Source organism: Typopeltis vanoorti, chromosome 16, assembly GCF_054136105.1.
Source record: "Typopeltis vanoorti isolate ZY-2024b chromosome 16, IOZ_Tvanoo_1.0, whole genome shotgun sequence".
In the NCBI taxonomy this organism is placed as follows: domain Eukaryota; kingdom Metazoa; phylum Arthropoda; class Arachnida; order Uropygi; family Thelyphonidae; genus Typopeltis; species Typopeltis vanoorti.
The window spans coordinates 111,005,402-111,017,968 of NC_143564.1; the positions used below are offsets into that span (position 1 = coordinate 111,005,402).

At 37.1% G+C, this 12,567-nt stretch overlaps 1 protein-coding gene across 1 annotated transcript in view; it reads right to left on the reverse strand.

The window, feature by feature from the left end:
* Positions 1-7,301: 7,301 nt before the first annotated feature.
* Positions 7,302-12,567, reverse strand: part of LOC150098264 (spatacsin) — an 891,110-nt gene continuing 885,844 nt past the window's right edge. Inside the window, exon 42 of the mRNA XM_090406151.1 lies at positions 7,302-7,619. Within this exon, the coding sequence (XP_090262277.1) occupies positions 7,418-7,619 (202 nt within the window). The 3' untranslated portion in view covers positions 7,302-7,417. The remainder of the gene's footprint in view (positions 7,620-12,567) is intronic.

Consider the following 12,567-nt stretch of genomic DNA (forward strand, 5'->3'; position numbering starts at 1 on the left):
ATATAAACTGTGTGCTTTTCGTACTGAACTAATTATAAACATCTGTTATATGTACTTTCTTCAACTGAAAATTTCATTGGGACATATGTGTTTAATTAGATACTATGATAATGTTTAGTTAGATTCTACAATAAATCTTTTTTGCCTGCATGCATGCAACACAGTGTCTGTGGGAAGGGGAGCGATTTTCATTATGAAGTGTCATTCCAGTTGTCTCTAATTACACTAACTGTTGCCAAATACTGTACATAGACTGTAAATGCCTCCATACTGTATTTAGTGAAACAATAAAAGTAGTTGTTATTCTTTCTTCTGCAGTATAGCATCTGTTGGGGATGGCACGCTATAGGCACATTTTTATTTCCAGTCTTTGGAAAGAACAGACAGTAAACATTCATCTACTCCTGAATTATATATAATTTACAACAAAATACTAGTATATGTGAGATATCTATTATTGATAAGAGAGAGAGAAGAGCTGATGTAATGATGAATGTAGGATTTGTGAAAAGGTGGATAACTGCAATAATGATCGGAATTATTTATGTATCCATTACTATCTAAAAGGTGTATGCTGATCATCAGTGAACAAAAGAAAATTCTTAGCAAGTCATGCAAAATATAAATAAAACAGAAAAATAAATACACATAACAACCACAACAAAATTACAAGATAATCTGCTGCTCTATCAACCTGCATGTATTCCTGCCATGCCTAAATGAATCATATGATGAACATTATGACGAAACTAGCTATGCAAGCAAAAGAGAATCCCAAACAGTTCTTTCAATATGCTGCAAGCAAGAAAAAAACTGTACATGGCAAAATGATTTTAAGGAATGACGATGGTAAAGAGTTCACTGAACCAGTCGATATAGTGGAGTTACTGAGCGCGCACTTTGCAAAAGTATATCATGTATGCAAAGTGAGGAGTCGAAGTATGTGTCAGGTTGTGAGACAGTTATGGTTGAAGAAAGCCAGAATGCGAGTGAAAATAGTGGCTCGATAGGGAATTGCGGTGTACAAGATGGCAATGTGAGCAGTGATCTAAGAAAGAGTGAGAGCAATTATATAGAAAGAGAAAATGGTTTGAATGATAAAAAAAATGAGGAATTATTTGTAGGAAGTGAGATCGCTAGGCTGCGCGCAGTGATACAAGATGCGCAGCGGCAATTAGAGCACCTGCAAAACTCTTTCCTGAGTGATTCGGCTAATGTAAATAAACAGCGTGGGCGAGTTTCCAAAATGAAGGAGAGAGTGTTGTATGGTGACTCGTTATTAAGAGGAGTAATAGATGGGAGTGTAACTAAATCGTACTTACCGGGTGCGAAATTTAAGGATGTAAGTGAGAGCATTAGAGTGCAAAAACAGAGGGTGAAAGAAATAACAATTGTGGCTGGTACAAATGAATTGAAAGGTGATAAATTTTTTATGAGAGAGGACTTGAAAGTATTGTTAAAGGTAGCGAAAGAAAAGAGTGACAGAGTTAGAATGGTGAGTCTGTTACCGCGGTATGACAGAGAGGAGTTTAGAAGGAGGGCCATAATCGCAAATGATATTATGCGCAGGTTATGCGGACGGTGTGGTGTGGAATTTGTGAATGTGTGGAATGAGTTTGATGGGCGAAAGGACTTATACAAGATGGATGGCCTGCATTTGAATGGACTTGGTGTGCGGAGACTGGAAAAAGTGTTGCTGAATGAAGTGAAAATGGATGTGCAGAACCAGGGAAACTAGAACTACCAAGGAGGGGGGGAAGTGGATATCCAGACATCAGTGAGACAGTTGAGTGTAAAAATGTATATAATGTACCTGAGCCAGCAATAAGGACAAAAAATGGGAATGGGATATTTAGAATAACGCATCAAGATAGGGGTGGGACAAAGGGAACACTGCAATTCATGTATACTAATGCCAGGAGTATTAGGAACAAGAAGGAAGAATTTTGGGCCTTGATTGGCTCTTCCTGGCCACAGGTTATTGGCATTAGTGAAACATGGCTGACGGAAGATGATATAGTTAGTGGGATAGAATGTGTAGGTTATAGTATGTTTAGGAGGGATAGAGAGAATAAAATTGGGGGAGGGGTGTTAGTGATGATAGCTGATGAACTGCAGCCAAGGAGAATTGAAGTATTGCAGGATAGTGAAAGGAGCTCATTTGAGGCTATTTGGTGTGAGATTGATACTGGCAGAATAAAATATACAGTTGGGTGCTGCTATAGACCAGGTGATGGAATAGATGGTGGAGATGGTATGCATAAACAAATTGATGAAATGAGTGGAAGGAGGGTAATTATTATGGGGGATTTCAACTATGGTAACATTGATTGGAAGGAGGAGAGGACACATGTGAGGAAGGAAATGGATTTTATTCAATTATTAAGGGATAACTATCTGAAACAGCATGTAATTGAAAATACTAGGGGTGTGAGAGTGCTTGACCTGGTAATAGTATCTGAGAATTTGACTGTAATGAATATGACCATGTTGCCACCTATTGGTGAGAGTGATCATAAGGTCTTGACCTGGGAGGTGGCTAAAGGTGTGAAATTTGTGATTAAGACAGGGTATATGTGGAATTACCGTGCTGGTAAGTATTACAAGCTTAGGAGATTGCTTGGATCAGTGCCATGGCATGTACAACTGCAAGGGCTGGATGTCGATAGGGCATGGGAAGTGATCAAAGAGCATTTACAGGAGGTTATGGCTGATTGTATACCTAAGGTCCGAATAGTGAAACAAGGATGGGTTAAATGGATGAATAACACCATTAAGCTTGAGCTGCAAAAAAAGAAACAACTATGGAGGGAATTTAAAGAAAGGGGTGACCTGCAGGCACACGAACGGTATAAAGTACAGGCCAGAAGGGTAACGAGTGTGGTAAAAACAGCAAAAGCCGATTATGAAAGGAAACTAGCTATGCAAGCAAAAGAGAATCCCAAACAGTTCTTTCAATATGCTGCAAGCAAGAAAAAAACTGTACATGGCAAAATGATTTTAAGGAATGACGATGGTAAAGAGTTCACTGAACCAGTCGATATAGTGGAGTTACTGAGCGCGCACTTTGCAAAAGTATATCATCCAGGTGGTGACGTTGAAAAAATGAAGGAACCATTAGTTTATATGGGAATTGTGATGAATGAAGTGGAGGTGAATAGTCTATTACAGAACCTTAATGGGAATACATCTGTGGGATTGGATGGTATACTGGCACGGGTCTTGCATGAAGCGGCTAATGAATTATCAGTGCCCTTGACCATGTTTTTTAATCTGAGTCTCAGGTCTGGCTTAGTCCCGAAGGCGTGGAAAGAGGGGAAAATAATTTCACTGTATAAAGGAGGATCCAAGACTATGGTTGCAAATTACCGACCGTTCAGCATATCAGGAGTCATTGTCAAGGTCTTGGAGAAAGTAGTCAAGGGAAAAATACAGGAATGGATTGATGAAAATGAGATACTGTACAGAGGACAGCATGGTTTTGTGAAGGGTAGATCATGCCTCAGTAACTTGCTCAAGTTTTATAACAAGGTGACGGCTGAACTGGATAAGGGAAATGGGTTTACAGTGATACTACTGGACCTGGCAAAGGCGTTTGACAGGATACCACATGGAATTCTAATCCGTAAACTACAACATATGGGAATGGATAGAGGGTTGGTGAGATGGATAGCTGGGTGGTTGATGGAGAGATATCAAAGAGTAGTTTATTCAGGAGTAGAGTCCAAAAAACGGCCTGTGACTAGTGGTGTGCCACAGGGTTCTGTTCTTGGACCACTGCTGTTTAATCTGTTCATTAACGATATAGGGAAGGGTCTAAGTGGGACAGTTCATTTGTTCGCTGATGATGCAAAGTTGGATAGGGCGATAGTGAATGCAGAAGATGTCAAAGTCTTGCAAGATGACTTAGATAGATTGGAGTTCTGGACTAAGGAGAATGGATGTCAATTTAATGTGACAAAATGTAAGGTTATGCATTTCGGAGTGAAAAGATTAGCAGCAGTATACCACATTGGTGGAACTGTACTCCAAGAGATTGATGAGGCCAGGGACTTGGGAGTGTTGGTGGATAGGGAGATGAAGTTTAGGGGACACATTGCGAAAGTAGCTAAATCAGCTCATCAACTCACTTGGTTGTTGAAAAATACCTTGACGAGCAGAGAAAAACAAGTTATTGTACCTCTGTACCGAGCCCTGATAAGACCTCATCTCGACTACTGTGCCCAGATTTGGTCACCTCGGTTCCTTCTTGATGGGGAGGAGGTTGAGAGGATCCAGAGGCGAGTGACTAAGATGATAGCAGGTCTATGGAATGAACCATATGAGAACAGGTTGAAGATTTGTGGGTTGCAGAAACTAGTTGATAGGCGGAAAAGGGGAGATATGATTGAGACATTCAAATTGCTAAAAGGATTCTATAGGATTAATTCAGATGATATTTTTGAGATCAGGACTGGTGGTGGGAGAACTAGGGGACACTCATGGAAGCTGGGCAAGAGCGTGGTTAGCAGGGGTGTTAGAGCTGGGTTCTTTACTTTTAGAGTGGTAAATGAGTGGAATAAGCTGCCAGAGTCTGTTGTGGGTGCTAAGACAGTGAGCGAGTTCAAGGCAAGGTATGATAGATACTGTGAGAATCTTGAACAGCTGTGTGAACATGATGTTTAGGGCCTCCCTCGATGAGTCTAAGGACTCCTGGAGTAGCCCGTGGTAGTAATAATAATAATTATTTATCAGATTATCCCTCCCTATAGTTATTTACTCAGCTACCAAATGTATACAGCAACTGTTTATTATTGTTGTTTATTTTTTAACAGTATATATTAGAACACAGAAACTAAGTAAATAATTAATTTATTAACTTATTGCTGACATTTCGCTGGTGTTATAACCATCATCTTCAGAGCACAAAAACACAGTTTGTCACAATACGCGAGACTATAACAACATGGTGTAATCAACGGACTAGTTATACAAAATTGTAGCAGCAACACAAAGACCAGAGTCTTGATTTTTGGTGCCCTCAATCCGAAAAAAAAAAAAAAAAAAAAAAAAAAAAAAAAAAAAAAAAAAAAACTGTAGCTATCACATAAGACTAGAGTCCTAAAAAAACGAGTTTTTTCTTAAGATGACTGTCTCCCAGATCTTAGGCAAATTAATACAGCCATATTTATTGAGATTTGCCTCTAAGAACAATCTCTCCGACTTGTAAGAGCTTCTGTGTAGTACTTTTGTGTTTTTCCAGTTGATCCTGTGTGCAAGGATATCGAGAGCATGGTCTGCTAGGCCCGACTTGCCACAGTGATAATTCCGGACGTATCTTTTGTGTTCGCTGATGCGGATGTTCACAGTTCTTCCTGTTTGACCGTAGTAGGCTTGATTACATGAGCAGGGGTACTTGGTAGACTCCTGGATGTGATAAAGGAGGAATGCTGTCCTTGGGTGAGCGATAAGGGTTGCTAATTTGCTACATGGTCTGAATGTAGTATGTAGTTGATGTTTATTAAGAATTCTTGAAATCTTATCGGATGTGCCTTTAATGTATGGGTTGGTGACTGTTTTGTTGTAGTTCTCTGTGGTGGATGGTGGGAGGGGTTTCTTAGGAGTATTTAGTATTTTGTTTATCTTATGTGGATTATAGCCATTGGCCAAGAAGGTGTGGCGTAAGTGAGCCAGTTCAGTAGCAAGAGCATTGTCATTGGAACAGATTGCTCTCGCTCTATGGGTTAGCGTTTTTAAAATGCCATATTGTTGAGAAGGATGATGGTGTGATTGTTTGTGTAAGTATCTTCCTGTATGTGTGGGTTTTCTAAAAACTGAAAATGATAAGGAACCACCTGGAAGACGTGTGATAAGTGTATCCAAGAAGGGCAGAGTTATTAGCTTCCAGTTCCATTGTAAAGTGGATTTTTGGATGCTATAATCCACATAAGATAAACAAAATACTAAATGCTCCTAAGAAACCCCTCCCACCATCTCCCATCACAGAGAACTACAACAAAACAGTCACCATCCCATACATTAAAGGCACATCCGATAAGATTCCCAGCATTCCCCCTTTATCACATCTAGGAGTCTACCAAGTACCCTGCTCATGTAATCAAGCCTATATGGTCAAACAGGAAGAACTGTGAACATCCGCATCAGCGAACACAAAAGATACGTCCGGAATTATCACTATGGCAAGTCAGGCCTAGCAGACCATGCTCTCGATACCCCTGCACACAGGATCAACTGGAAAAACACAAAAGTACTACACAGAAGCTCTTACAAGTCGGAGAGATTGTTCTTAGAGGCAAATCTCAACAAATATGGCTGTATTAACTTGCCTAAGATCTGGGAGACAGTCATCTTAAGAAAAAACTAGGTTTTTTAGGACTCTAGTTTTATGTGATAGCTACAGTTTTTTTTTTCAGATAGAGGGCACCAAAAATCAGGACTCTAGTCTTTGTGTTGCTGCTACAATTTTGTTTAACTAGTCTGTTGATTACACCATGTTGTTATAGTCTCACGTATTGTGACAAACTGCGTTTTTGTGCTCTGAAGATGCTGGTTATAACACCAGCGAAATATCAGGAATAAGTTAATAAATTAATTATTTACTTCGTTTCTGTGATCTAATATATTCCGTTAAAAAATAAACAACATGTTCGACGAACACATAAGTCTGTCCACATGTTTATTATTGGTTAGCTGTTTATAGTTCACAAACAAAGCTTTTTCCCTCTCCTCATAAGCTTTTTTTTTTTTAATTATGCCATCATACATGAATATATGCATATCTATAGAGGTTACAGGATCACACATTATTCACTCCACTAAATATTAATAATTTGTTTGCAAGTAATGAAAATATTTCTACTCACACCTGTTCTTTCTCTCCCTTATATTTCTCTTCTTCACATGGTTCATTAATGATGGTCCACATATTTACAACTTTTAGTAATTCAAATATACCAACCAAATATAGAATGCTTTAATTACTGTTTTCTAATATATCCTAAAACAAAGACTCTAGTTTTCCCCCCCCCCTCATCTGTGGAGATTTGGTTACAAATGGAGAGCTGCCATGATAAGTGGTGTGCCTGCCAATATACAAACACAAAAGTTAGGTGGGGCACGGTGTTTTCTCTTGTCTTACCAGATGGTTAGGTTGGCAGTCCAATCACCATGACTTGAAAATGTTATTTTTTTATTTTTTGTACAGTTGATATCATGCAGAAGTAATGAATAAGAGTATCTCTCTCTCTTAGCTCAAAACTTCTACATCACTCTGTATATGATCAAAAACACTCTGTATAATGGAATAATTTACTTTCTGAAAATACATTGCTTAAAACAATTTAAATATACATTTTGTACAGTAATTACAAATTAAAAGTAACCAGTAAGCAAAATGTTTTATCTCTTTCTCTTTAAATCATCTGAAGGTAGAACACTGTCCTTTAGCTAAGAGGTCTTGAAGATAAGCTCCTGAATCACCATTCAGCAGTTCTAATGCCAACTCATTAAAATCAAACTCTCTAGATATCCAATATCTGGTTTCAATGTCTGTGCATACACTGATAAGTCTTTTCATATTCTTCATTTCATTTTCTGATTTGTCTGGAGAATAATAAAACCTAAAAAATTAAATAAAATATTTCATTTATGCATTTTATATTACAAATAATAAAATTAAATTTTCTAGATTGTTATTTATAGAATTAATTAAACAGTCTGTTAAATATTACACCTTGCTATACTACTGAAAATCAGGCATTCAATTCAATTTTGCTGCATGAATTGCTATTACAAATATTGGATGTTTAGAACAGCAATGTCAACATTTTTGTGTGTAACAATGCTGTTTGTTACATATCCATGTGTTGAGGCTTAAGTGCTGTGAAGAATTCATGGCTTACCCAAAATCCACAAACCTAATTCTCCCCTAAGACCTATAGTAGATGCCACCAATGCACCTTGCTACAAATTATCAAAGCAGCTAGCTAACTCTTTGACCACCCCCTCACTGGTCTTACCTCATCTTATGTAAAACACTCCACCCATTTTAAAAACTTAATTGAAAATCTTACTTTAAATAATACAGATATATTGGTCAGCTTTGACATCATCTCTTTGTTTACAAATATTCCCCTAATTCACACCTTAACACTCTTAAAAAACGTTTTTCCTTCTGATATCTTATAGTTCTTTTCCTTTGCCATCAACTCTGGTTATTTCTCTTGGAAGAACAAAATCTACAAACAGATAGAGGGAACTGCTATGGGTTCCCTCTCTCACCCCCTCTTGCCAATTATTACACAGAAAATTTTGAAAAAACGAACTCTTCCCCTCTAAAACCTTCTATCTGGCTAAGATATGTAGATGATGTGTTCTCTATTTGGCCTCATGGCCCAGACACGTTAGATTCCTTCCTCAGTCACCTCAATAGTCTACATCCAAGAATCCAGTTTACGATGGAAAAGGAAAATAACAATAGTTTACTCTTCCTGGACACCTTAGTAACATGCCTTCCTAATGGTAACCTTTCTTTCTCTGTATATAGAAAACCTACTCATACAGGCAGATACATTCACAAACTCACCCACCACCTTGGAGAAATCTTAATTTTTTTAATAAACATTTTATGTTGATCTCCCATCAATATGGCATTATTAAAACTCTGACCAACAGAGCCCACAATCTTTGTTCCAGTGAAACTGCCCTTTCAACAGAACTCAAACACATACACAACACCTTCCTTTGCAATGGCTACAATGATTACAGAATTAAAAAAATAATCAAGTCCTTCCCCATTCCCCGACCATCTCTTCAGAAGGACTTCAGAAATGCCATCACCATTCCTTACATCTGTGGTACTTCAGAAAAAATAGCCAGATCATTAAAAAAGTACAACCTACATACAGCTTTTAAGCCCCACCGTAAACTTGCTACCCTTATCCGGTCCACTAAAGACCAGCTCCCTCCTCTTTCAGTGCCTGGTGTATATAGAGTACCTTGTTCCTGTAAACTTGCCTACTTCAGACAAACAGGCAGGTCAGCATCCATCCGGTTAGAAGAACACAGTTCTTACATCTGCAAACACGATTATGGTCAATCTGGCCTTGCAGACCATGTTTTGGATACATCCCACAGGATCTCCTGGAAAAAAACTACCATGCTCCACCATAGTAAATTCAAAAAAGAAAGACTATTCTTTGAATCTGCATCTGCACTCAGGAATCAACCTAATTTAAACAAATATGGTTGCATTAAACTTCCAAAATTTGGGAAACTTTAATTATCGGAGATCCCTCTTTACACCCAGCCACCTGCAAATGCCCATAGAGGGTGCACCACCTAGATAGGACTTTAGTTTCACTTTGTATTGTATTTGTGTGTGTGTGTTGTTACAAAAAGTTTTTGTAATCCCCGAAGATGACTCTGTGATGGAGACGAAATATTGGAAGTATTAAAATTAGTTTTAATCCTTTCTCAGTGCTGTTAATATTCCATTAAACCTCTAACATGTTACATATCAGAATTTTCTGGCACCTGGAAAAAAGTTTTCTGATACTGAATCTGTCGCTTGTGTTACTTGCAAATTTATACATTTATCTGTAGAATGGAATAGAATGATACCAAGTTTTTATATCCTTATACAACTTGTATAATTGCCTAAATTTACAGTTGAAGCTAAATAGCTCAGAAGAAGTCTCCATAATAGGCAGTGTTAACAAGAAACAATCACCATCTACCAAACATTCTATATTCTTTGTCTTAGTATGAGAAGAGATGCAACATTCATATTTATAACTTATGGTAGTTATAATATCAGGCTGAAATAATTTTACTTTTTGCTTCAGACCTCATCCCCATGAGCACATATAAGTAATTGTTATATGTGCTCATATGTTATGTATCACCGATTTTGTAATAAGTAAACCAAACAACATCAGTCAGATAGCAACTTTTGTTATCTATGACAATTGTGTTATAATAAAATAATAAATAAAGGGAAATCAAAAAATCCCAACAGAGTAAAGCAAATGTTTTAATTTAATAAAAAAAAAAAAACAGATGTATAAGAATAATAAGTAAATAAGTTTCATTTAATTTTTGAGCCAATATTTTGCTTTGGTCACTAATGCAGCTTTATAACCATAAAGATATGGAATATGCACACAGGTTTGTAGAATGAAGGTAAACAACAACCTGCTACTAAACATATGAAAAGACTTTTATCTTTTTTTTTTTTTTGAGTGACTATGTTATTGTTCATAGTGAAAGCTTCATGTTGGTTCATGATAGAAGAGTATATATAGAGGATGCGAAAACTGGACGTGATCATTTAGTTTCGAGCAGATAAAACTGAATAAATATCATACTGAAAAGAAACTGTGTAAGAAAGTTTTAAAAGGAATAAAATTTGAGCAGTTTTCACAGATGAACTTTAGACTCAAATATACCAATATTATTCAAACAATATGCCACTAATAAAATTTTGTTTATGAAGCATTTTTATTTTATATATATTATTTCTGGGAAAACTCCCATGTTACTCCTCTTTATTTAACTATTATAATTACAGCTATTTTGTCTGCTTCAGTTTAGGAGTACACCTGTTTGAATGTCATTGGCTATTTACTCATGGATTCTTAGGGCATTATGAGTGTAGATGTGCTAAAAAGTATATGTAGCCTAAGGAATAGAAAATTGCGCATACCTTTTTCTGGGTGTTGTGGCTTTTCCTCTGTCTGCGATGTTGAAAACTGCAGAGTGTGTGTGTATGTGGGGGGGTAGGCAGTTTGGTAGAATAAGTTAGAAAAACCCGGGTTTTTTCGTAATATATAGAAACATATACTTTTATATAGGGTGGGGAAAAAGTGAAAGGGTTAATTTTTTAAAATAGGGAGGGGAAAGGTGGTTGACGGGGTGTGGACCGTTTCGACTATTCGTGGTCGTTATCTGAACACATATTGTTCAGATGACACATATTGTTCAGAATCCATGAGTAAATAGCCAATGACATTCAAACAGGGGTACTCCTAAACTGAAGCAGGCAAAATAGCTGTAATTATAATAATTTTTATTTTATTTTATTTTTTTTTTAGTAGTTAATATAATAGCCAACTTATGTTTAGGAACATCACTTTGTCAATCTTGTTGGCTTTAACCCTATATGTTAGTGATTAAAACTTAAAAATATAATGTACATTAGAATACAGCATTAGGACAAAAATAGCCAATTTGCATTTTGAGTAAAGCTTACCTTGAGAATATAGTAAAGGTAGGAAGACATCCATACTTCGTTCTTTTATTGTTGTCACAAACAATATTTTTTATATATTCTGATAGTGAAATGAATTGTGCAAAAGCAGTATGTAAATGAAAGGCTAATCATATTTTAAAATCAAAAGGAAACTAAACCACTAATATTACTGTTTTTTTTTTTTTTTTGCAAAGATATTTGATAGGATGATAAAGGGGTGAAATGATTGCATCATTTAAACAGTTGAGAAGTAGTTATAGAATTGACATTTGGGAGATTTTCCATATAGTAGAACATGGGGGGGGGGGAGAACAAGAATCCATTCTTGAAAGATGCAAAAGGAAGTGGTGTGTAAAGGTGTGGAATTTACAATTAAGACAGGGTACATGTGGAATTATCGGGCTGGTAAGTATGACAAGCTTAGGAGATTGATTGGTACAGTGCCATGGCATGTACAACTGCAAGGGCTAGAAGTTGACGTTGCATGGGAGGCGGTTAAAAAGTGTTTGCATAAAGCAATGGCTAACTGTATACCTAGAGTCCGAATAATAAATCAAGTAGGAGTTAAACGGATGAATAACACCATTAAGCTTGAGCTGCAAAAAAAGAAACAACTATGGAGGGAATTTAAGGAGAAAGGTGACTGGCAGGCACATGAACAGTATAAAGCCCATGCCAGAAGGGTAACAAGTGTGGTAAGAAAAGCAAAAAAGGATTACAAAAGAGCATTGGCCATGCAGGCTAAAGAGAATCCTAAACAGTTTTTTTTGATATGTTGCAAGCAAAAGAAAAAATGTATATGGCAGAATGATTTTAAAGAATGCCGATGGTAGGGAGGTAACTGAATCAGTTGATATAGTTGAATTACTGAGCGAGCACTTTGCAAGAGTATATCATCCAGGTGGTGACATTGCACAAATGAATGAACCAATAGATTATATGGGAATTGTGGTGAATGAGGTGGAGGTGAGTAGTCTATTGCAAAACCTCAACGTCAATACATCTGTGGGATTGGATGGTATACCGGCTCGTGTCGTATGTGAAGCGGCTAAAGAATTGTCAGTACTCTTGACCATTTTGTTTAATCTAAGTCTTGGGTCTGGGTTAGTCCCAAGGGGTTGGAAAGAGGGGAAAATAGTTCCACTGCATAAAGGAGGTTCCAAGACTACTGTTGTAAATTACCGACCAATTAGCATATCAGGAATCGTTGTCAAGGTCTTGGAGAAACTAGTCAAGAGAAGAATACAGGATTGGATACATGAAAATGTGATACTGTATGGGGGGCAACATGGTTTTGTGAAGGGTAGATCATGCCT